The sequence below is a fragment of the Herpailurus yagouaroundi genome, unplaced genomic scaffold, assembly GCF_014898765.1.
Source record: "Herpailurus yagouaroundi ecotype Mexico unplaced genomic scaffold, PumYag 165, whole genome shotgun sequence".
Lineage (NCBI taxonomy): Eukaryota > Metazoa > Chordata > Mammalia > Carnivora > Felidae > Herpailurus > Herpailurus yagouaroundi.
In genome coordinates this window covers 24,857,478-24,883,050 of record NW_024412406.1, presented here as the reverse complement: position 1 = coordinate 24,883,050, position 25,573 = coordinate 24,857,478, and the positions used below count along the sequence as shown (strand labels likewise).

General features: G+C 48.4%; 1 protein-coding gene and 2 long non-coding RNA genes across 7 annotated transcripts in view; 2 read left to right on the top strand and 1 right to left on the bottom strand.

Annotated features, from left to right (window-relative positions):
- FAM110B (family with sequence similarity 110 member B) overlaps positions 1-5,038 on the top strand; it is a 127,126-nt gene extending 122,088 nt beyond the window's left edge. For 4 of the 5 annotated variants that reach the window (XM_040487746.1, XM_040487750.1, XM_040487748.1 and 1 more), the window contains one exon: positions 2,132-5,038. In XM_040487746.1, the coding sequence (XP_040343680.1) occupies positions 2,452-3,564 (1,113 nt within the window). In that variant the 5' untranslated portion in view covers positions 2,132-2,451 and the 3' untranslated portion in view covers positions 3,565-5,038. Of the gene's footprint in view, positions 1-1,812; positions 1,836-2,131 lie in introns of those variants that run through there. The other variant, XM_040487751.1, reaches the window with a different exon arrangement.
- Positions 5,039-13,413: 8,375 nt separating this feature from the next.
- LOC121038238 (uncharacterized) lies at positions 13,414-15,837 on the top strand. Its single transcript, XR_005794257.1, has 4 exons — positions 13,414-13,519; positions 13,811-13,899; positions 14,804-14,915; positions 15,792-15,837. It is a non-coding gene; the product is annotated as an uncharacterized LOC121038238 (long non-coding RNA).
- On the bottom strand, positions 14,434-25,081 carry LOC121038239 (uncharacterized). Its single transcript, XR_005794258.1, has 3 exons — positions 24,991-25,081; positions 16,867-16,929; positions 14,434-14,900 (listed from the first exon to the last, which is right to left on the bottom strand). It is a non-coding gene; the product is annotated as an uncharacterized LOC121038239 (long non-coding RNA).
- Between the last annotated feature and the right edge of the window lie 492 nt (positions 25,082-25,573).

Sequence of the window (25,573 nt, the reverse complement as noted above, 5' to 3'; positions counted from 1 at the left end):
TACATTACCCTTAATATTGCTTATTATAACCAAAGATGCTGAAAAGGGCTGTAACCAGTTACCCCTGGGATGCTGACGCATTCATAAATGTTCTCTGTCAGCAGTAACAGGCAAAGAGACTTGTTCTTAGAAAAACGCTACATGGGACACCTGGGTGGCTCAGTCGGTTAAGCGCTGGACTTTGGCTCAGGTCATGATCTCACAGTTCCTGGGTTGGAGCCCCTGATCTCACAGTTCGTGGGTTCGAGCCCCGCCTCAGGCTCTGTGCTGACGGCTCAGAGCCTGGACCCTGCTTCCGATTCCATGTCTCCCTTTCTCTCTGCCCCACCCCCACTTGTGCTCGCTCTCTCTCTCCCTCTCAAAAATACATAAACATAAAATTTTAGGGGGCGCCTGGGTGGCTCAGTGGATTGTGCCTCCAACTTCAGCTCAGGTCATGATCTCATGGTTCATGAGTTCAAGGCTCATATCAGGATCTGTGCGGACAGCTCAGAGCCTGGAGCCTGCTTCGGATTCTGTGTCTCCCTCTATCTCTGGCCCTCCCCTGCTCACACTCTGTTTCTCTCTGTCTTTCAAAAATGAGTAAATGTTAGGGGTGCGTGGGTGGCTCAGTCAGTTGGGCGTCTGACTTCAGCTCAGGTCATGATCTCAAGGTTCATGAGTTCGAGCCCTGCATCAGGCTCTGTGCTGACAGCTCAGAGCCTGGAGCCTGCTTCGGATTCTGTCTCCCTCTCTCTCTGCCCCTCCCCTGCTTGTACTGTCTCTGTCTCTCTCTCAAATATAAACATTAAAAAAAATTTTTTTTAGGGGCACCTGGGTGGCTCAGTTGGTTAAGGGCCCAACTTCGGCTCAGGTCATGATCTCACAGTTCGCGAATTCGAGCCCCGTGTCGGGCTGTGTGCTGAGAGCTCAAGGCCTGGAGCCTGCTTCAGGTTCTGTGTCTCCCTCTCTCTCTGCCCCTCCCCTGCTCGCACTCTGTCTCTCTCTCTCTGTCTCAAAAATAAATAAACATTTTTTTTATTTTTTTTTTTAAATGCTACATATATCGTTCACTAAGTAGAGAGACAGCCGATAGATTGATACTGGGAGTATTGATAAATGTTTCATTGTGGTGGTTTTGGTTGAGGGCCGGGGTGGTCAGATTGTTCAGAAAGCCACAAATAATAAATCCGTGAATACTCAATTCTTGCACCAGTTTTCTATAGCACAGACATGCTTAGGTATGATTGACGTCTTCACGTGTTCTTAGTTCTTAGTTCTCTAGGGGACTGGGGAAAACCCGTACCACAGAGAAACCCTTGATTTCTGCTCATGAAGTGTGAAACATTATGGAGCATTTATAATCAAATGAGTTAACTTGGTTAATCCGGAGGTCTTTCTAGTTTTCTTTTTTAATTAAAATAAATAAATAAATAAATAAATAAGCTTGCTTTATTTAACAGGAGGAGCTCCATACTGTAGACTTGGCTTTCGGGAGAAAGTGCTTTCAAATATATGGGTTGTCCAAAGTAAGATAACTGAAACCTGCTTTTAAAAAACTTGTTTCCATCTCTGCTGCCAATCCCGTGGCTTGCCCCGTTATCTTCAGCTTTTGAAGAGTGAAGGAAGCGCTCCTTTCAGACGTTACTGAGCGGTCGGTAGGAAGAAACCCCGAAGTGTTTTTGCGCTGGCCGCCCGCCTGAGGGAAGGAGACGGTGCTCCCGGACTCCCCGACTCCCCGACGCGGTCGCCGGCGCGGATGCGGGAGCCTCGCAACGCCGCGGGGTTCAGGGCCCCGGGGACCCGGCCCTGGCCAAGCCCGCATTTCCACACCCACCCAGGATTTGCTGGGTTTGGTGCGAGGGACGCCCGCCGGGCGTGAGCGGGGGGCGGATCGCGGCCACGGGGAGGCAGCCGCGAGAGCCCACACGCGTGGGAGAGCGCGGCCCCCGTGCGCGCGCGCCCCGAGCCCCCGCGTCCGACTGAGGGCGCCCGGGGCGCGCTTTCCGGGCCCCGGGGCCCCGCCGCCCAGGCGCGGCCGGCGGGGGTGGGGGGGGGGGGCGGAGGCGGGGGCGCCGCGGGCTTTCTCTGTTGCTACAGCCGTGATGTCACTCGCCCGTCCTAACCCGCGGTTGGTTGTTGTGTGTTTCAGCTCTGCCTGCAGTCGAACACAAAGACCCGGAGGAGACTCCCACGTCGTTCGGGGAGAAGAAAGGAGGCGGCCGGGCGCATCAGAGGAACTCGTGGCTCGTGGCCTTCCGGAGAGGGGGGCGAGCGGATCGGAGGCGGGGGGCGGTCGGCGAGCCGTGAGATGAGGCGCCGCCGCCGCTGCTGCTGCTGCTGCTGCTGACGACTCCCAGACCCCAGGCTCCGTGCGCCGCCCTGCGTGCTTCATGTACATGTGTCTGCCCCGCGCACCCGGAGGCGCCCAGACGAGAATCCAACACGGCTGCCGGGGAGAGGCCACCCACCATGCCCACGGAGACGCTCCAGACAGGTAGCATGGTGAAGCCGGTCAGCCCCGCGGGCACCTTCACCTCGGCCGTGCCCCTGCGCATCCTCAACAAAGGCCCCGACTACTTCCGCAGGCAGGCCGAGCCCAACCCCAAGAGACTCAGCGCCGTGGAGAGGCTGGAGGCCGACAAGGCCAAGTACGTCAAGAGCCAGGAGGTCATCAACGCCAAGCAGGAGCCGGTGAAGCCGGCCGTGCTGGCCAAGCCGCCCGTGTGCCCCGCCGCCAAGCGCGCCCTGGGCAGCCCGACGCTCCGCGTGTTCGGCGGCCACGCCAAGACCGAGAGCGGCGTGCAGAGGGAGACCCTGAAGCTCGAGATCCTGAAGAACATCATCAACAGCTCGGAGGGCTCCAGCTCGGGCTCGGGGCACAAGCACAGCGCCCGGAACTGGCCGCCCCACCGGCCGGACTCCGCCGACCTGCAGCGGCACTCGTTCGCCGAGTCCCTGAAGGTGTACCCCACGCAGGGCCGCGGCAGCCCGCAGGAGGGCGGCTCCCACGGGGGCCGGCGGCTGCTGGAGCCCGCGGCCGAGTCCTTCCTCCACGTCTCGCACAGCTCCTCGGACATCCGCAGGGTGACCAGCGCGAAGCCCTTGAAAGCGATCCCCTGCAGCAGCTCCGCGCCCCCCCTGCCTCCCAAGCCTAAGGTCGCGGCCGCGGCCACCGCGAAGTCCCCCGAGGCCGACGCGGTGGAACCGGCCTGCGGCGTCAGCCGGAGGCCCTCGCTCCAGCGGTCCAAGTCGGACTTGAGCGACCGGTATTTCCGGGTGGACGCGGACGTGGAGAGGTTCTTCAACTACTGCGGACTGGACCCCGAGGAGCTGGAGAACCTCGGCATGGAAAACTTTGCCCGGGCCAACTCCGACATCATATCCCTCAACTTCCGCAGCGCAAGCATGATCAGCTCAGACTGCGAACAGTCTCAGGACAGTAACAGTGACCTTAGGAATGACGACAGTGCCAATGACCGGGTGCCATACGGCATCTCTGCCATCGAAAGAAACGCGAGGATCATCAAGTGGTTGTATAGCATCAAACAAGCCAGAGAGTCACAGAAGGTCTCCCACGTGTGAGACAGAAAGGCCGTGCGAAGGAGGGAGGGGTGGGTCTCTGTCTGTGCATCCGCAGTCGTGAAGGGTGTGAGGTCTCCTTGAAGTGTTGTGAGCTTCTCCACTCTCTTTGTGTTGCTTGTTGTGCAATGTTTCCAAGTTGCATGCCTGTCAACATGGGGACCGACCCGGCTTCCACGTCCACCATCGCTGCAGAGCCCGGCTGAACGCACGTCACCTGCCAAGAGTTTGCGGCCAGAATCCAGAACCCAACTAGGGCTTCGATCTTTTGAGCAAAACTGTTTACACGAAAAACGGTAGACAACTTCTTCGATATTTATGTGGTTCTTGTGTTTTTCTATCCCGCGCTATTGTGTCTTAATTAAAAATCTTATCCACTGGCTTTTAAGTTGAGAGGAGAACCGTTTCGAAGTAAAAAGCCAATTTGCCTACACGCGAGACCCAAACAGTGGGGAAGGAAATGGGATCTGCTACCAAACGGATAACAGTGACTGACCTGAGTGAGAGAACCAGGCTGGGTTTTCTGAGGAAGAAAAGCGGTGAGCCTGATGTTAAGCGTTCGCGTATTGGAATTCTCCTGCCACTCGTTAAAGTAATGGGGCAACCGTGCTACGTTCTGTGTCCGACTCCGTGTGTAAAATGTTGGTGCTTCTGTGTAATACTGACCCCGAGGAAAGACAATCAGATACGAGGGCGATTAAATCTAGGAGCCCGGGGGTTGGGGGTTTTGTTGATGTTCTGATTTGGGTTGATTCCAAAATGCCTACTATTAATCTTTTGACGGGAATGGCCATCCTAAAGCTGATACTCAATGTCTTAAAAAACAAAACAAAACAAAATGGTTTTTGATCAAGAACTGATTCTATGCTGATTCTCTTCCCTCTCTCCTCCCCTTCCTGCGTTGTTGATTTATTTGGGAGAGGGGGGTGGGGCTTGTGCAGGTTTGAGTTCTCTGAAGACATAAACACAAATGGAAATACCAGCCATATCAGTATAGAGCCTCCCATGCAGAAGTGAATACCTTCCGTAGCTGAACCATATCCGAGCAGTGCGATTGTGTTGTCTTGCCTATGTTATTCTCTCAGGCTGTGGACCTTTGTTACAGCTCTAGGAAACTGTAGAGACATGATGCCATGTAGCTTCGCGCCCCCCCCCCCCCGCCTTTGGTCTCTAGTGCTGCCTATCAGCTTGTTCCCCGTTTTCCCCAGTAACCTGTCCCGCAGGTGGTTAGTTAGCTGTGGACCAGCTGATAGTCGCGGTGCGGTCGCAGAGAGGTAAACGTGTGGCAGTCTGCTTCATTGCTCTGTACTCATGCCCCGAAGTTCTCAGCAGCACTACCTTAGACTTCATCGGCTAATGGGAAACTTTTTATGGTGTAAATGCTGTAAGACTTTGTACATACTTCAGTTGTTATGAAATCTTTAAGAAACAACAAAAAAAAAGTTACGCTAATAAATAGCTCTGGTGCAGGCACTAATGGTGGTGGTTTCTCTTTGTCCTTTTCTTTGCTCCCTCCTTCAACGTTTAACTTTGGACTGTGGGCCAGAAGCGGATTTTTTATCGTGTTGAAGACACATTGTTTCATTAAGTTATTTTCACCACATCACAGTTCTTCCGAATGATAGCGATAGCAATGTGCTTTTGTTAAAATAGCTTCATCCTGCTTCCTAAAATATGCTGCCTCTTCTTTACTTAGTTCACACGTTTGTTATTTTTACCTTTTCTTACACATCAGGATTTTTCACATCTTCTCCAAGACTCCAGTTGTAAATATTTATGAGTTCATACAGCGGAGACATCCCCTTGAATGGTCTTTATTTGTACAAGCCCCGACATCATGAACATTACCTGTGTCCATACACCTGCCCACCCGTTCATTCGTTCCTCTTTCAACAGGTCATTGGACGAGCGGCTCCCTTTTCCAGGCCTCACGGTAGGCACATGACTTTCGTGGTCAACAACAGGGTCTCTGCCTCAAGGAGCACAGGTTCTCACATTTACTTTCCGAGAAACATCACTCTTCTTAGTGGACCTACCTTATCTCCTCTTATGAGGACATTGAGTATCCAACTGTTTACTGAATCAAGTTATTTGAAGGCTAACCCTTCAAAAGTTCCACATGATATGTTAGTGTGAAAGAAAGCATCATTTGAAAACTTTTCAGAAACAGAAATGATAAGATTCCCAACGACTACTGTTTGTAACACTTTCCTTCTGGAGATCAAATTTGGTTCCTTGACTCTCTGCTGGGTTTGAATTCTTTCTGGTTCTCTGATTCGTTTTCAGTTCAACTAGACTTCTACTTCCCAAAAGAAACATTCTGAAATGCAGCTTGGCGTGGGTGATGACACAGCACATTCAGGATAATAGAATGAAAATAGGTTTCTTTCATTTAGTTCAAAATAAGTTATATATATATATATATAAAACATTTATAGTTATATATCATATATAATATATATTATATATAAGTTTTATATATATTATATATATTATATATATTATATATATAATACACTCACACACACACACACACACACATATATATATATTCTTATATTCCCTAACCATTAGGGAAGAAATGTGGCCATTTGAAATATTCATGGCTTAGTATTTATATATCCATCTCTTTCTAGGGCTATTGAAATACCAAAAATTGTGTCATTTTTCTAAGGAAACCAGTTTTTTTTTTTTGGAAGAAGAGCACTTCTTAGCTAATTTAACATCACTGCCCATGCTGTTTTAGTCATGGATCCTGTTGAATCTTCCAGCATTTGAAAACCACATGTAATCTGCATCCCACCATAATTCAGTCTAATCCTGTGTGGCCTCGTTAGAATAGTGAACAAATGTGAGCCTTTTGGTTCCTTTCATAGAAGGTGGGGGCCCCTTATTTCCTTTTTGTTCTTGAAATTAGAGTTTCCATAAAGGACTGTTTCAGAGGCTTACTATTAAATCCTAAGCATGAGAGACTTCCTAAAAGGACTTCCTAAAAGTCCTTTCACAAAGTGCTGATTCTGTTAGAGCATGAAAAGTTATCTCATGTGTGTGTGCACGCATGTGTGTGTGTGTGTGTGTGTGTGTGTGTCTGATGATAATGATAATGTTAGTAGGAATATAGTTCAGCATACTTTTCCCCATGCACAATGCAGGGTGAAGCATGATTTCACAAGATGGCCCCAAATACTGGTTGTTTCTGAGAACCACCAAATTTTAAGACAGTCCTCCCAGATTCCACCCCCTCTGCCATTGTCTTTGTACCTGAACTACTGTTCCTCTAACCTCCTAACTGGAGATCCCTCTCCTGCCAGCCAATCTCCCTTCCCATCCCACTTCATGCCAAAGATACCATAATCAACTCTGATCATGTCTCTTCTCTATGTGAAAACATCCTCCAGGTTGAATGTATTGCTGATAGGATAAATCCTAACTTCTTCTAAGAGAATGTGGGGTGTTTACTTTTCAGACCCCCTTTTCTCTGTCTCCAGGCCCCCAGGCTCCAACAACTCAAGCCCCAGTCTCCAATCAGAGGAAGTTTCCATTGGGAGTTTTTGCCAGTGTGGTAGTGATCTGCTCTGCAAAATAAATTGTCCCAAAGCTGAGCAACTTATAACAATAAGTATTTATTATCTCACTCTCTGTGGGTCAGGAATCCTGGACCACTAAGCAAGCTTAGTCAGATGCTTCTGGCTCAGGGTATCTCATTAGGCTCCAGACAAAATGTCATTTGGGGCTGCATCAGCTGGAGGCTTGACTGGGGCTGGAGAATCCAAAAGTCCAAGATGAATCACGTGATGTTGCCAAGAGTCCTTACAACATGGCGTCTGGGTTCCTCTACAGGGAGTGACCGAACAGGGACAGCAAGGAGGAAGCCACGATACGTTTTATGATCCAATATCTGCTGATACCCAATATCTGAAGTCACACACACCTCCACCATATTCAGTTGACTAAAAGCGTGTCACTAAATACAACCCACACTCCTAGAGAGGAGGATTAGTCCTCATCTTTTAAATGAAGAAATATCATGGAATTTATACCCATCTTTTAAAATCACTACTGCTGAGTTTTAGTAGTTTTTAATTCTGTGAGGAATGCCTTTCCCTTCCTCATTGACTTTGCGGACTCCTGCTTTTTCGAGATTCAACACAACCATCAACCAGTGATATTTTTGAGTTTCGATGTTGCCTTCTCCCATTACATAGTAACTTTTTTGTCCTGCTCACTGATCCAGCCTTTGCCAGCCTAAATGGTGCCTTTGTATAAATTGTTATAAGGTATACCTTCCTCAAAACATTTGATTTTCTGCCAGGCTAAAAAAAAAAAAAAAAAAAAAAAGACTCCCCTATTAATTCATAAATCTCCAAAGAGTATAATGTGAACTGTGATCCCAGAGTTGGCCAGGGCACAGCACAGCTGCCTAGAATATATAGTAGATGCTTCATAAGTGTCGACTGGATTTTTTTTTTAACCTATCACTGTTCTGTCCTGTGCTAGTTACTCCAAAAGTGTTCTCAGGTGAACCCAAGGTGGTCGTTATTGTTCCATTTTGCAGGTGAAGCACCTCAGTTCCGTGGAGGTTAAGCCCCTTAACCGAGATCCCAGAGGAAGTAAGTGGCAGAAAGGGGCGTGAACTCAACACTGCAATTCCAGCTCAACACAGAAAAAGGCAGACTGAGTGTTGTACTTTAAAACCAAAGTGCTCTTAAATTCATCTTGATAATTTCATCTGCTGTCTGTATATACAAACATGTCTCAGACAGAATTTCTGCAGTTTTCACTCTTACCAAAATGGTAACCAATAAAATTTAGAAAAAGACTTCAGCCGTTGCATTATGAATAACAACACACAGCCTGCTAAGTTCAAAGAGACAACGCTGTTCAGAATGGCGTTCTTTCAGTTCTGGGTGTGCTGTGTTTTGAAGGTACGTCCTGTCTTTTCTGACCAAGGACTTTCAGAAGGGATAAACAGAGATGAATGTCTGCCCGTAATTCAACAATCAGGGAACACATTTAGGCGATTTGGTGAATCAGCATGATTCCCTTCTGCCGTCCTTGGGGAGGTACGTGGAGTGTTCTGGCCAGAAGATGTGCTGGGGGAGGAATAAGAAGGTTAAGGATGCTCCAGAAAAACTGAAGAGATCCTTCACTCAGAAAGGATGATTAATCTCACCACAGTTTTGAAAATGTGACACCTGCTTTGTCCACTTAGCCCTGGAAGGTGACCGAGAGTTCTATCGGCTTCTACACAGCTGTCCGAGAGTGACGCAATGAAAGACAGGCTCTGTGGTTGTGTGTCTGGCTCTGAACAAAGTCACCTGCATGGAGGGTTTCTCTCGTATGTGTAGTTCACACTCTCTTGCTTTGGCAGAAACCCAGCAGAAGGAAAAGCCAAAGAGAGATGGGCCTCGGCAGCCTTGTGAGACCCCCTCCTCCGATAACTGAGACCCGTCTGCCTAAAACTTTACCTCCATTCCCTCACCTGCAAAACAGAAGGAAAGTCATCTGGCGCGGGTGTTCCCTTGGCCTCAGGGCTTCGTGGCAGCACCGAGAGCTGTTTTCAGAACATTAGAATGAAGTGCGGGGTTATGAAAATTCAGAGAAGGCTGGGTTCATGTTGTCATGGCAAGTGAGATGGCAGGCAAGGCCTGATGAGGCCAAATACTTCACTTACTGGCATTGTCTGCACCAGCCTCTAGCGGGGGGAAGGAATGAAGCCTATAAAAAGATTCTTCTCTGAATGGAAGGAATCTCCAGAAACATGTCATGGTGTCAGAAGGTGACAGAACTGAACGTGGCCAAGTGCACACCAATGTACAAAGCCGTGATAATGATAATGACAGAGTCGTTCACTTTATTGGGCGCTTTATTCATTCCACATTCACGAGACAACCATTAGTATGCCTTTGATGCGATGCTCAGCCCTTTGTCACGTTCTCTCATTTCATTCTCACAAGAACGTTAGACGTAAATTAGAATCTGCTTTGCCGATGAGAGATCTGAGGCTTGAGCAACTTCTCCAAGGCACCCATCCAGTCAGTGGGAAGAGTGAAATGCAAATCCACGTCCATAAAGCACTCCGTCCGTAATGAGTTATTAGTATCTAGCAGGGTGGGGAGCCACTTTTGCTCCTTTGCAGGAGGTAAACTGTGTTGCGGGACGTTCCCCAGAACTTTCAAACCCAATTACGTAGGATGGCTTGTGATTCTTCCGTGCAGTGAGTGACTCCAGATTAGTTCTCGCTTTTGATCCCATCAGGCCTGAAGCTTCTTGGTTCTTCTGAGAGGGACGTCACTGATCAACTAGCCCTCTCTATCCTATTTTATAGAGGAGGAAACGGGTGCCGAGCAAGGAGGAAGCGGGACTCAGGCAGGGCTGTGGAGCAGGTGAACTGACCAGTGGAGCCTGAACAGGGAGAGGAGAGCTCCACCACCCTCACTAAGTACCTGGGCCAGGGAGCGGGGGACCACGCCCCGCTAACAATTCCGTCACGTGACGTGGTCGCCATCTACTCTATCATTCCTTTGCAGGGCCCCTGGCCTCAAACACTATTAGATATTTAAAGAAACTATAATTAGATTTCCTATTAATGTGCATGACCTCTTTCTCAATTTAACCATAGCAGATATAAAATACTTAATAGAGATTAAGAAATTTCTCTCAGGAAGCTTCTAGCAATTTTGGAAAGACTTATCACTGTTTTCGTGTTATTTTGGTAACTCCGCCGTCCGGGGCTGCCCAGTAGTCCTCAGGAGCTTAGGGACCATTTTGACCGGCCTGATTCTCGGCACCCTGGATCCTCTGGGGCAGACCGCTGCCACCGGCGTGATTCTCGGCATCCCGGATCCTCTGGGGCATTTGCTTCTTCCTCCTTCCTGCTCACAAGAGGACTGCCTGTTCACCTCCCCTAGCATTAGTTGTGGCCAATGAACCATGAATGGAAGTGACTATGTTAGAGGAGGGAGGAGCCAGTCCCAGATTGTTCATCTTCTCTTTCCTCAAACATGGCAGCCAGCGAAGTGCCAGAAGGCGGAGTGGCCCTTAGATTCCCGAATGAGGACAATGTAGAACAGAGCCCTCCACCCCCAACACAGAGTGGATATACAAACCCCAGGGGATGAACTCTGCCCTTGTAAATGACCCCCATCTGGGGGATCATTTTGCCCTAAGCCACAGCCTGGCCCGTCCAGACTGTTGCCTCAGTTGGAATGCAACCAATAAGACTTAAAAGATGGTCACATGATTCCAGCAAGAGGCAGGATCAAAGGGCCGGCTCCAACACTTTGTTTCTCAAAACGAGCCCCTGAAACATTGTATTTGAATCCCTTGAGGTTCTCAGTACAAAGCAAATTCCTGAGTGCCACCCCAGACATCCTGAGTCAGAATCCCAAGGAGTGGGCCCAGGTATCTGCCTTTTTAACCTGTACCCTCCAAAAGTTACTAAATGGAAACCAGGGAGAATGCTATCATTGTCTGGTATTGGAAAATACTTTTGAGGGGCACCTGGGTGGCTCAGTCGGTTGAGCGTCCGACTTCGGCTCAGGTCGTGATCTCACAGCTCGTGGGTTTGAGTCCCGCGCCAGGCTCTGTGCTGACGGCTCAGAGCCTGGAGCCTGCTTCGGATTCGGTGTCTCCCTCTCTCTCTGCCCCTCCCCCACTCATGCTCTGTCTCTGTCTCAAGAGGAAATAAACATTTAAGAAAGAAAGGAGATACTTTTGTTACATTTTGGAACCCTACTTCTGAGCCGTAGCCTCTGAACGCCTGCCCCACTCTGCTCCCCCCTCAATTCATTCCCGTTAAGCAACCAAAGGCAACCTTTGCAAAACCAACCGTGCGTAGTATCATTCCACTGCTGAAAACCATTCAGTGATTTCCCACCGATATTAATTTTGTACTGTGACAAAATTAAAAAAAATGCTGCACCTCAGGCCGTGAGACCCTGTGGTGTCTCTCACAGGCTTGGCTCCCCAACACCGAGGCTCCCCATTCCCTCCACTCTCACTCGTGTTTGTGAGCGCACCAGCTCCTCTCACCCCAACTCCCAGGGTCCAGGGTCGCTGCCTCCTTAACAGGCCATTGTCCTCTTGAAATTCCCTCCTCACGTGGCAGACCTGTCCTCTCAGGCTTCATTTCTGTTGCCATAAAGTTGATTCCTTGTGTTCATTAATCTCCGTCCCCTGCTAATTTCCTTCCTGGCACTTAGCGCAATCTGAAATCCTCTCATTCGGTAAGTTATGGTCGATCTTGGGTGTTCTTTCGCCCCCTTCACCCCGTTCAGCTCCAGGTACAGGAGTGCTGACTGTGGGGTATCCTCAGAATGAATGGAAGAATCCAGACCTAGCTCCTCACCTAATCCCACCTCATGGCTTCAGGGTCCCCTCATCAGCTTGTCCTTCTGCCCCTCCTTTCTCTGACAGTGACACTCTGTTAGAGTCCTGCTACAGACGAGAACTGGGGTTGGCATCTAAGAGTTTGTCACCCTAGGGGCGCCTGGGTGGCTTGGTCGGTTGAGTGTCCGACTTCGGCTCAGGTCATGACCTCACAGTCCGTGAGTTCGAGCCCCGTGTCGGGCTCTGTGCTAACAGCTCGGAGCCCGGAGCCTGTTTCAGATTCTGTGTCTCCCTCTCTCTGTGACCCTCCCCCGTTCATGCTCTGTCTCTCTTTGTCTCAAAAATAAATAAAAATGTTTAAAAAAATAAAAAATAAACGTTGAAAAAAAAATAAAAAATAAAAAATAAAAAAATAAAAAAAAATTAAACAAAAGAGTTTCTCGCCCTAGTATTTGTTTTTGGAAAATGAAAACACAAAAGCAAAAAAAAAAAAAAAAATTAAAAAAAAACCCAGCACATTTAAGGTTGTAGGAGTCCACAAGAGGGACTTCCCTGCACAAAAGGATTTTATAAGCAAGAATTTCTCACTCATTCAAAAGAAGTGGAGGGGCGCCTAGGTGGCTCAGTGGATGAAGCATCTGACTTTGGCTCAGGTCTCGATCTCGCAATTTGTGAGTTCGAGCCCCATGCAGGCTCTGTGCTGACAGTTCGGAGTCTGGTTCAGATTCTATGTCTCCCTTTCTCTCTCTCTCTGCCCCTTCCCAGGTCTCTCTCTCCTTCTGTCTCTTTCTCTCTCCCTCTCTCTCTCTCAAAAATAAATAAACATTAAAAAAAAAGGGGGGGGGGAATCAGGATGCCTGAATGGCCCAGTGGGTTGAGCCAACGGACTCTTGATTTCGGCTCAGGTCGTGATCTCAGGGTCATGGGTGAGATCGAGTCCGCTGGCCAGCTCCACAATGAGCATGGAGCCTGCTTAAAATTCTCTCTCTCTCCCTCTGCCCCTCTCTCCTGCTCACGCCTCCCCTCCTTCCCTCTCTCAGAAAATAAATAAATGAAAGCAAAAGTCTCCTATTCCCTCCAAACCGTAGCCCAAAGCAGCGGGGAGCTCTGCTTGGGATGGGCGGGGGATAGTGACCATCTAAGAATGCAGAATCTTTATCTTGACTTCCTTCCTCCATTTGTCTCAAAGGCCAAGGAGTAACACACCCCATTTCCTTACCTGAATACAAAAGCTTACCTTTTGAATGAAAATACATACTCAGGATAGCGCTCCTGGGTATACACCGTTGAAAGCCTCCCTGGCAGTCTGTGTCCACGGCAAAACTGGCTCAGAATCGCCTCCCATTTGAGCCTTTCAGTTTGTGCACGCTGACCTCTCAACCAGGGGCTCACCATCCTGTTCTCTGGGAAATTCTGCTCACTGGGGAATTAAAAAAAAAAAAAAAAAAAAAGGAAAAGGCCAACCATGCATGAATGCAATTTCTCTCTCAACTGGATGAAACTGTGGTGGCTGGTAATTGAGAACATACGGAAGATCGACTGGGAGAAGGGAAACCAGGAGGGAGGGCTCTCAGGGCTCTGCCTCCCAAGATGCCTGGGGTAGCCTGCTTGGCCTTTCTGAGTGTAGGTAAGTTTGGAAGCTTTCTAGGAGTTCTAGGCGTGCTTAATCTGTGCCTTTTTGTAAGAGACGGAGAACGGCAGCCAGGTGAGTGTCTTGTGTGCGCCCTGAGCTCTCGGCTGCCGAGCTCCAAACTCCAAATGTTTCCGGCACCTCATTTCCCCCACGGGGTTCTCGACCATGTTAAGGACCGGAACGATGAGGCATTTTATTCTGGAAGGAAACGTGGTTGACACATTTATTCGGTAACCTCATGGGCGTGTGGCTAGTTCACTAAAGGCTTTTCTTCTTTTCTCCCAGTGAACTGACAGGTGCACGTGGTCCGGGAACGTGGGGCGGATGTCTGCGGCGGCGAGAAAATTACTCCATTCGGTCTGAACAAAGGCTTGGTATGTTTTGTCCATGTTGCGGATTTCTCGGAGCAGCTCGGTGTGTGAGCCTGGGATTTAAGAACCACCCCCTTCCCTAAAGACTCCTTGCTCGGAGTTTATGGATTTTGTTTCCATCTGCTGAGAATTCTTTGGTGTAAGAAATCTGCGAGTTGAGATTTGGACAGCATTTCGGGTTCCCAAGGTTTGGTTTCCAGCCTTTAATTCACCACCTGATGCCTTTTAAATCCAGTTTAATGGCTGAAGTGGATTTTTGTGCTTTCTGCACTTAAAATGATTACGTGTTCATGTGCATGCACATGTCAGACTTCTTGAAGAATGTACTCCAGACAAATGTACTGGGGGTCACATTACACTACTGTTATTTTTTTTTTTTTAACGTTTATTTATTATTGAGAGACAGAGAGACACAGAGCGTGAGCAGGGGAGGGGCAGAGAGAGGGAAGACACAGAATCCAAGGCAGGCTCCAGGCTCCGAGCCATCAGCCCAGAGCCCGATGCGGGGCTCGAACTCAAGAACCGTGAGATCATGACCTGAGCCGAAGTCAGCCGCCCAACCAACTGAGCCACCCAGGCGCCCCACACTTCCGTTATTTTTTTTAGATTAAAATCCTGGCGATTTGGCGGAGGGGGTTCTTTGCAGGGTAATTTGATGTGACATGTAGCCCAGCAGATAGGAAGGCCGATTTCAAAGTGAAAAGAAAATGTAAAGCATCTTCTCTAACATATACGTACTCTGAGCCCGCTTTGCCTGGTGATTGAACGTCCTGAATGCATTCAGGTTTGGGGGAAAAGAAAAGATTAGAGAACAAACATCTTGCCTAGTGAGAAGAGGGAGCCACAGCTAAGGTGGTAACACAGTTCCGTTCCATTTTCCTCTGTTCTCACATGCGCCCGTGCGGAGGTAACCTCCCTGAAGACGGGGACCCTTGCCCCACTGCTGTGTCGCCAGTGCCTCCTTGACTGTGGTGCGCGTATTGCGTGAAGGTGCTTCATGTTCACTGAATGAATACAAGGTAAGAAAAAAAACCCAAGATCTCAGATTAGGAGTCCTAATCTCAGGGGAGAGGCCAGAAAGGCTGAGCAGAGAGCTTTCCCTTCTGCCAGTGGCCGCCCTGTCCCAGGCGCCGCTCTGAGCCTGGGGACACCACGGTGAGCCCCGCAGGCAGAATGCGCCCCCTCTCAGGGCTCTGATCTCCTTGTGAGACAGACTAAATAGACAGATGTACAGACGCTGAGACAATCACACAAGCTTGGGACAAAGGAATACAACAGGGCCGCAGTGATGGCAGTGGCCTTACTTGGGGTGTCATTTGAGGAAAAACTGAGGGAGGTGAGAGAGGGACCTCGGACATATCAGAGAAAAGCAATCCCGGCTACAGACACAGCAAATACACTGCGGGACCCACGGGGCTGAGGAGAAACAAAGGGGTTAGCTACTTAGTGGTGAGTCCCTAAGAAAGGAAGACGTTGTATCAGTCAGATGCCCTTGAGGGGACGCTGCAGGTTGGGACACGCCAGTAAACCTAAGCTTGTTCTCTGGAATCCCCGTGGGGACGCTTCCATCCTGAGAGACAGGTGTAGTGTAGACTATTGCACTGAGTCAGGAACCGCTTTGGGGGAGCTCGGTTCCCTGAAGATCACAGAAACCAGCTGGCGGCCAGGCGGGTGCGTGGCCTCATGGCCTGCCCTTGTCACCAGCTGTGTCCCCAGTACCTCCGAACCCAGCCCACAACAGTCAGACGTCCAGGAAAGAGAAGAAGAGGGCTACGGTGACCCGTGGCGTCAGATGACAGAAGGCACACTGGGAAAAGTTTATGTTCTCCCGACACAGAGCGTTTGTTTGCTTAGTCCTACTTTATTTTATTTTGCGTTTTATTTATTTTTGGTAGACAGAGACAGAGCACAAGTGGGGGAGGGGCAGAGAGAGAGGGAGACGCAGAATCCGAAGCAGGCTCCAGGCTCCGAGCTGTCAGCCCAGAGCCCGACATGGGGCTCGAACTCACCAACTGTGAGATCACGACCTGAGCTGAAGTCAGACACTCAACCGACTGCTTAGTCCTACTTTAATCACCACCAAGTGCCACTGTTCGCTAGTCTTACTTTTTTTAAGGCTTTATTTCTTCATTTTGAGAGAGACGGAGACAGTGCGAGTGGAGGAGGGGCAGAGGGAGACAGAGAGAGAGAGAGAGAGAGAGAGAGAGAGAGAGGGAGAATCCCAAGCAGGCTCCACCCTGTCAGCACAGAGCCCGATGCAGGGCTGGAGCCCACGAACCGTGAGATCATAACCCGAGCCAAAGTTGGACACTTAACCCACTTGGGCCACCCAGGTGCCCCACGCTAGTCTTATTTTTATTTTGTTTAATTAAAATCATTTCTGTAACAGAAAAGTAAATAATACCAAGTAATACATGATTTCAAATAAACACCTTTTTTCATATCTTTATAATAAAGTAAAAGACGTGTATATAAATATATATATATACACATGTATAACTATATGGAAGTACATTATGTATACGTATATAACAGACATACATATACAATTATACATATATAATATACATACATATATACATACATAAATAGACATACATATACTACAAATGTATAAATAAAAATATACATGCGCAAGTGTGTATATATATATATGTATATATATATCATACCTACATAAGCTGGTCACACAACTTGAGCTCAGGCCTCATTTTCAGGACAAAGACCACGGAAACCAACAGCCCAGTGCAGACCAGCAAACCCTCGCAGGGTGGAGGCTCCCGGAGACAGAAAAGTCAATAGCCTAGACTGCAGCCAACCGGAGGCAGAAGCATTTCTGCGACCTGGAAACTTCCGTGTCCGTGCCCCAGCCAGTGGTGGCATCTCACACTCTCCCATCCCCAGAAAAGTGCCAGACCCCCCCCCCACTCCCCACTCCGCTTTGGTTTCTGAGGGCTCCGCTCTCCATACCTTCTCTTCCCGCTGTGAACCTTCAGCAGCTCACGCAAGCTTGCTCGGCCTCAGTTTCCTCATCTGCAAAACGGAGACACTGTTTGGTGCTTCTTCCTCCTCAGGAGGAAGGGGTCATCCTTTTGTGAGGGTTAAATCCGTGTACTCGGCATCCAGTGGGGCCTGGGGTCTCCCCTCCTCCTCCCCCCCTGTTCTCTTTCATTTCATGAATTTCTGAATGCATTGTCACCAAGAAGGGGGCCTGAACTTTAGAAAACAATTAGCCATGGGAAAACTTTCTTTCATCCATTTACGTAACAATTCCCACTGCGGACCAGCTTGCCCAGGGTTTTGTGGGACACAAAGGGGAATCCAACAGGTTAGGAGGGGAGAGGACACAACTCGTGGGGCATCCTTACCCCATCCCCCCCCCCAATTTCTAACCCAAATCCTGTGAACCCCAAACCAAACTTCCCCCTTTCTAAGCCTTCCCGCCCCGTCGCACCACACAGCTGGTCTTCCCACCTCCCTCCCGCGTGTGTGTGTGACAATTATTTATTGCAGAGAACGTTTGGCAATAAATCACACGTGGCCCTGTGGCACGTTCTCCCACTGTTGTTTTAATTGTCGTTTCAAAATGTTGTTTAAATCTCACGTCAGTCTATTTAACTTTTCCCACCGAGAAAGCGATGGAAAACCCACCCCTCTAAATGTTCACACTGCGGCTTCATCTGGGAAAACCCACTTTGCATACACGCGGCCCAGAATGAACTCCCACTTGACTTGACTTTGGAAGAGTTTCTGGGTTTCGTTTCTCTATAAAATTAACTGTAGTGCTAATAATCATTTTGATTCAAATGGGATGTAGAGACTGTAGATAGACGTGTGCCGTTAATTAAAACCCCAGGTAGACAGTCCCTGCTCTGAGCTGAACACTGCTATTCCTTTCATTGTGAACGCCTGAGGTCCAATATCCCTTAGACCAATTGGGTTTTTCACGGTGCTGCACTGTCACAGGAATAGGAACTTTGGTGAACCTGGCATGGGAGGGAGGGAAGCCAAGGAGAGGGAGAGAAGCTCTCCCTAAGTGCCGTGTCCCAGTGTGAACTTGACTGACTGAAATAAAGCTTTCTGTGGAACTTATTACTTATTATGGCTTTTCCATGGGCTAGAAACGCTGCACCTAGGAGGTAGGTAGTTGTGTCTACTCGCGGTAAGTCAGGGTTTGGTTGTGCAGAATTGTATTATGGCACTGAACTTGAAATCGAAAGAGGCGGTCTGCTGGAAAACAGGCCGAGAATGGCGACCGAGTGAAAACGAGCATATTTTCAGAGCTTGTCTGAGCTGATGTAGAGGTACAGCTCCCACTGCCAGCCTGGAAAGGCCTAGAAGCTGCAAGACCGTCAAACGGGAGTAAATGATGTTCTAGATGCTACTGGAAAGTGACAACTTTGGAAGACTTAGAAGTGTTGAACTGAAAGGATTTTGTGTGAAAGCTTTCTACAGAGGTGTGTGTGTGTGTGTGTGTGTGTGTGTGTGTGTGTGTTCATACTTTTATTAAAGAAGTTGTCCTCTTTACTTTCGGGATTTGAATGTGAATAGAGGGCACAAGATTCTACAATATAGGTTTTGTTGGCTGAGCCTTTTTTTTTTTAAGTTTATTTATTTTGAGAGAGAGACAGAGAGAGCAAGCGGGGGAGGGACAGAGGTGGGGGAGAGAGAATCCCAAGCAGGCCCTACACTGTCAGCATGAAGTCCCATGTGGGGCTCGAACTCACGAACCGTGAGATCATGGCGTGAGCCGAAACCGAGAGTCGGTCGCTTCACCGACTGAGCCACCCAGGCGTCCCTTGTTTGCCGATTCTTATTCTATCTGAGCCGGTATTTTAAGTGCACTGATCTCATTTCCACTCTGAGACCTTGCAGATAAAATGGATGTCCCTGCAGGTAACACACAAGGCAGGAATGCACACCACACGGTGGCTTGTGACGCTGCGAACACACCCTCACTGGCACTGTTCCCTCCCTCCCAATCAGTCATAGACCAGCAAAAACAAGGAATCATCCTGTCTCTCCAACGAGCGCTCGGCGCTCAGCACAGCTCATTAAAACTCCACCAGCACTGACCTCTGTGTGAGGTGGCATTTCTTTCAAACGACTGCAGTTTGTCAATTTGCAAAAGGAGATTGCATCCCCGAGAATGCAGAGCTGACGATGGGACACGGGTGCTCTCTCCAGAACAAAGGGCAAAGTCTGTTCTAAGGATAAGACGGCTGAAGAAGTGAACGGCAACATCCGCTCAAGAAACACAGGGCAGAAATGAGGGAGGGAGGCAAGCCAAGGACACTCCAGAACAACAAGTCTAACCAGTCCAAGTGATGCTCCCAGCCTAGATTTTGTGGGTGGTGGTTTGATTTGTGAGCGCTCAGGGTCTGTTAACCTCACACAACTATCCTCTTTCAAGATGAGTGCCTAAATATTTTGTCAAGCGGCGAGGTCGCCCAGGAGGCCCGGTGGCTCCGGGGTGACAGCCCCAAGCGGATCCACAGAACAGTGCAGCCTGCCCGGAGAGACCATCAGGCTGCCTGGCCCCTGCCCCCCCCCCCGAGCTCTGGCCACATCACCAGCAAAAGGGAGGTACACCAAACGGGTCTGCACACTGCTGTCCTTCTCTCTGTTTCGGTGTCATTTACTACCAGAGAATTCTAAACAGGCTACTGCAAACAAGTTCCATCGATCTCAGATCGTCCTCAGTGTGCTACAGTCCTCGGAGGCTGTGCCTGTGGGCACTGTTGGTGTGACTGTGCAGTACCACCCCCCCGCACCCCCCCCGGCTCCCCCTCTCCCCCCCCCACCCCGCCACCACATACCCTTGTGCATCAGCTGTGACCCGGGCAGTGACCCGGGCAGGGCCGGTAATAGAGTGTCCCGATTCTCAGGCCATAGGGCCCAATCAGAGGTCCTCAGTGAGAAGGGGGAAGAGATTCTACCAGAATAAACGGTAGTGGTGACCCTGGAGCTGCTGGGGTCACCGCCAAGAGTGAGGCCCAGCAGAGACGGGGCTACTGTTCGGTCACGCCCATCTGACTTCCAGTTCTGTGAACCAAACCCCACCCCCTACATTTCTGTATTAGGTTTGATTTGGGCTTTCTGTCACTTTCAACACCAGAGTCCCCACTAATGCCCTGGGTATGGTGCCTTTGAGACGGTTGGTTAGTTTAAAGATGGTGAATAGTTGCCTTGAGTTGGGGCCAGTTTCTAGGACTCATGCTCTCCTCAGAGACCTCGACCACACAAAGTCATGAGAGTGTTGAGGCACAACCAGAAGGAGCCGATACCTGGACTGCTAAGAATAGTCTGGGCCAGGGGTGCCTGGGTGGCTCTGTCCGTTGAGCATCCAACTCTTGATTTCAGCTCAGGTCATGATCCCAGGTTCATGGGATCAAGCCCTGTATCAGACTCTGACCTGACTGTGAAGCCTGCTTGAGATTCTTTCTCTCTCTCTCTCTCTCTCTCTCTCTCTCTCTCTCCCCACCTTCTCATGCTTTCTTTCTCTCTTAAAAAAAAAAAAAATTTAAAAAAAAAAAAGAAAGAAAGAATGGGCGGGGCCAAAGAGCACCACTCGACTACCCAAGTCAAGGACTCCCTCCACCATGGGTTGAACTGCCCTCTGAAATGATATGGGCACTTTAAAACATAAACTTGCTTATTCCTATTATGCAAGCAATACATAGTAATTATAGAAAACCTGGAAAAACTGATCGGATGAAAACAAAAAAGAAATCAGAAAAAAAAAGATCGGATAAAAAGAAAAAAGGGATCATTTTGCCATAATTCTCACTGTACATATAGGTAAACATGTCATGAATTTTTGTCAGTCCCTCCATTGCATTTGAAACACACAGACAGGGTTATTACTATGATAATCCCAAGATCTAGCACTGTGCTTGCCTCATGAAAAGCGATGAAAATAATGGGCGAGCGAGCGAATACAGAAAATGGTGCGACACAATGGAGTACTTCCAAACCTTCCGGGCTCCCATGAAAAAGTCATATTTGCAAAGCACTCTGGGATAAATGAGGCTACTTGCAGTTGAAGACCTAGCCCTGCTTAGCTGCGCTATCTCAGGCACATCTCGTAATGCAGTTGGAGAAGTTCAGGAGTAGTTCTGTACAGAGGTTGGCTTTTGAGTGAGTCAGGCTTGCATTGGCTCGGAGACTCACCAGGTTTTGAGTTTTAATCAATGCCAGGTGCAATGATCTTACATGCTGGGTCTGTCCTCTCAAGACGCACAACCATGATTCTTCTTTCCTTAGCCCTTGTCCCGGGACAGGGAGTGCCCTCCTTGGAATGCAGACTTGAACCTGGGCCCACAAACCTCAAGCGGGATACATTAAGCTTTGGATGGATCATCCTGATATTTAGAAATTGGATCCATTTGGGAGAACAATGAAAGGAAAATAATATGCGCGATCGAATTTTATTTTTATTTTAGGATACGATACAATTATAGAGTAGACGATGCATTGATCATTCTGATGTAGTTTAAAAACTAAATGTTATCACAGAGCCCTTCCAGAAACCGAGCTCCAGGATATTTTAAGAAATGACGCCTCTGTGAGAATGTGGGTATCCTCTCCCACAATAACTGCTCTGCAGGATAAGCCTCGTTTAAATGTATGAGTTCCAGCCAGTTTATTGAAAAGCATATGTCCTTATCGTAATACCATACAACTGCAATCACTTTGGAAATACCCAGTCACCTTAGTTCGGGAACATGTAATGTACTATTCGAATGGGGTCAAGCGTCTCTCGCGATCACATCCATTTATTGTCTAAGAGAGCGTTACTAGTACACAGCCAATATGTGTGCTTTGTCTTGCGCCCGACCCCCACACGGCCTAGTGACCCTGCTCAACCTCACTCAGTCCCAGGTATGGAAGGGATTACAAGGACCAATTTTCAGGCTTGTATGAAAAGCCCAGCTCTAATAATTAGCAATGAGGGGCAAAGGTCCTCTTTAATTTTTATATCTGTCAGTCCTTAAAAATCATTGTCTGGGGGCACATGGGTGGCTCAGTCGGTTGAACATCCGACTTCAGCTCAGGTCATGATCTCACAGTTTGTGAGTTCGAGCCCCGTGTCGAACTCTGTACCGACAGTGTGGAGCCTGCTTCAATTCTGTGTCTCCCTCTCTCTGCCCCTCCCCGACTCACGCTCTCTCTCTCTCTCTCTCTCTCTCTCTCTCTCTCTCAAAAATAAATAAATAAACAACAACAACAAAATCATAGTATGAACCTAAGTGCAAGCTTGGATCTTAAAATTCTCTTTTGGAAACAAAGCAGCGTTCAAAAACTGTGTTTGTTCTCTTTCTATATGATGTAAAATTATATAGAAAAGATATCTTAATGAATATTACATTGAAGTAAAATGTTAGGTGCTGCTGTAGTGTGCATGTTAGTGGCATCCTATATTGTATTAATTGTTGGTATGTTCTGCCATATAATAACAATCCCCAAAATATGCCCTGTCTCTGAGAAAGAAATAAAATGATCATGAGAAGCAGCCATTAATACATGCATCTTGTTAGTTATGCGGGGGCACTGAGCAGGGGGCTCTTCAAACGTAGTCACACTTAGTTCTAGCAGCATCCTTGAGAGAAAAGTGCAGGATTCCCCTCTGCATGGCTGACGAAAGCCGAGACTCAGGCCACCCAGGTAAGCTTTTGACCGTACATCCTCAGTCTAGAACATTATCTCGGGGCCAGAGTTTCTGGAGGCTGTTTTCCGTGGGCTGTTGAGGTCTGACCCAATACTTTTAGGGAGATCTTTCTTTTTTTTCTCCCTTCAAGACACGAGGACATCTCTCTGACTGGGCCTATCTGGGATGAGAGGCTGGAGGGCAAGCGAGGCCTCCAGAAAAGCCGACCACTGGGGGTTCCCTCCTGGGGAGGGGAACTCAGTTCTGTGTGAGTGCCAACAGAGGTGCTGAAAGGTACGAAGGGGCATCCCTACAAGCTGTCTGTCCCGACCTCTGCCCATGAGAACCCTTGCCTGGAATGTGCTGTTCAGCCCCTAATGCCCTCACCATCAAAGGCCACCTCCTTCTTTGTTTCTCAGTAAATGCCACTTACGGAGATTAAACAGCATTCCCTGACACCCTGGTCCTATGATCCCATAGCACTTTTTGCAGATTTTGTCTACTTTTAGCTATTTGCTCTTGTGCTGATGGTCATATGTTTGGCATTAGACAGTGAGAACCACAGAGAGAGGGAGAGTGATGTCGTGACTGATGTCCCCCCAGTGCTTAACCACAGTAACCAGGACACGAATATTTACCGAGGGAGTAAAAAGAAACCAACAAACAAAAACAAACCAACAAGCAAACTACGTATACTCCTTTGTGTTATTCATTGTTCATATTATCAGAGCTCAATTTAGGCAACTAATAAATGTGGAAGACATCATTTGAGTTAAGATTTCACCAGGTTACCACCAACAGAGCAACAATTGACTCAGGCAACAAAACTTATACATACACGTCTGATGAGGAAAAGGGATACTTACATAGCCTCAAAGAGCCTCCCCCCAAATTACGAGTTAATTAGAAAGGAAAAATAGTAACCTTACCCCTTACCACGGATGGATTAAGATAGCGGATACCACCTTAACCAATGGATCCAAGTTAGTGTCACCAATCGGGACAAACCAACATGTGGAGTAGGATTGGAATATGGAAGGAACAGAAAGACTTTTCCTTGTTCTCATGACAACCCCAGTGACACACAAACCCTGTGATTCTAGGAAGGGCCCGTACCCATAATACAAACAAGGAAGCACCTGCGGTGGAACTCGATGAGTTGGCCAACAGTCAGTCCTAGAAAGTGTGAGAGCCCGACCTCTAAGCAGGACTTCTGGCTCTGACTTGCATCTTCCCTCCATGTCCTGCTGCCTCTCCCGGCCCCTCAAACCCACAAAAAAGATGACTAAGTGACTCCAGGGCATGGAGAGGGTGTCTGCAGGCCAGTTCCAGCCCCACCCTGGCCACCCCCCATGGGAACGCAGATGAGGGGTCCTCTGCACCCCTGCTTCCTTTTCTGTAAAAGATGGTTCTTGAAAAAAAAAATGGGGCACCTGGGTGGTCCAGTCAGTTAAGCATCTAACTTCAGCTCAGGTCATGATCTCATAGTTCACGAGTTCCAGCCCCACATTGGGCTCTCTGCTGTCAGCACAGAGCCTGCTTTGGATCCTCTGTCCCCCTCTCTCTCTCTGTCTCTGTCTCTCTCTCTCTCTCAAAGAAATAAACATATTTAAACAACAAAAGATGGTTCCTGTATCATCTATGATTCCAGGAAGTAGACAGTTCTGTCTAGACGTTTGATGCATAGACCTGGCAGCCATTCATTTGTCATGTGACTTGGAAACTTGCTGTGAGTCTTTTAAGAGAAGCAATTTCCTTCAGAGTCAGATGTTTTGACACAATGACTACACTATCTTAGATTTGAGAAGGAACCAAAAGGAAAAATCATACGCCATCAGGAAAACCCTTCTAGGTGCCATAGAAAAGGAAGCAAAACTTAGAGGACTCCCAACCACAGGTCAAAACCATTCATTCCTTCATTCATCCAATCAGTCAATCATGTGGTTGATCCATTACTTCCAAAACCACATCTCTTACAAATCTCCATTCTGTAAAACCCCTCTAGAGGTTAGAAACCTAAGTCTTGATTGGCTCATCTGAACAACAGAAAGACACTGCCGCTCCCACCGTGAAGAGGAAGCAGTCTTTGCTTAAATGTTCTCATTCCAGGGATATTTAGTGAGCATTATTTTGTGCAAGGCATTAGGCTCTGGGATACCAAGGCAGGTTTAATGTAGACTAAGGGGGATAACGACGAGGAGAGTCTACACGTAGAGATGGAAGGAAGGAGCTGTACAAGCAAACACAAGGGGTGAGAAGTCAGTCCTGTACAAAGAACCACTGGTCTCATTCAGTTCAGTTGCCTTCAGGGCATGTGCGTTTCAGGAGAGGGCAACGATACTGGAAGGGTAGTTTCAGGGCTAAGGAATTTGAACTCTTGTAGCCATTTACAGAAACCCCCAAACTGGGTGCTTTGGAGCTGACCCAACGCTACACTCCCGTACCTGCCTCTGCAGCGCGGCTTCTGCTGTTTTCCTTGGGAAAACCGGGCTATGGAGAACAAGGAGGGATGAAGCATCCGAGCGAGAACCACTGACAAGATAAATGATGGTTTTGCCCCTCGGCTCTAAGTACCTGGAAGGATAGCAGAAAGGGTGTGCCTGCTTATCCACATACCTTCTTTGGCAAGGATTTCCCATCAGACTGTATAATGAGGAAACTCACAAACTGTACAGCAACATTCTTCGAAGGTGGGGTCTGGGAACTGGTGCGGGCCTCCACAAGGATTGCTGCTACTTCAAAGAGAGATCGGTACAGAAATAGTGAATCATCGTTGACAAACGTCTCCGGCAATTTGACACGGCCATGACGCTCCAGCGTATGCTCGAGGGATCCATTTCCCCCAACAGAGCAGAGGTGAGAAACACTGGTCTGTGACAGATCGGAAGTGAAAACAACAAACCAAAACCCCAAACCTTCTTCACTGCAGCTAGTTTTAACAGCAGTGCTATGGCGAGCACAGTGGGGAGGGGGGTGGGTTTCAGTGGTTTATCAACGTGCAGTTGGGGTTGTTGGCCGCTGGGGAAG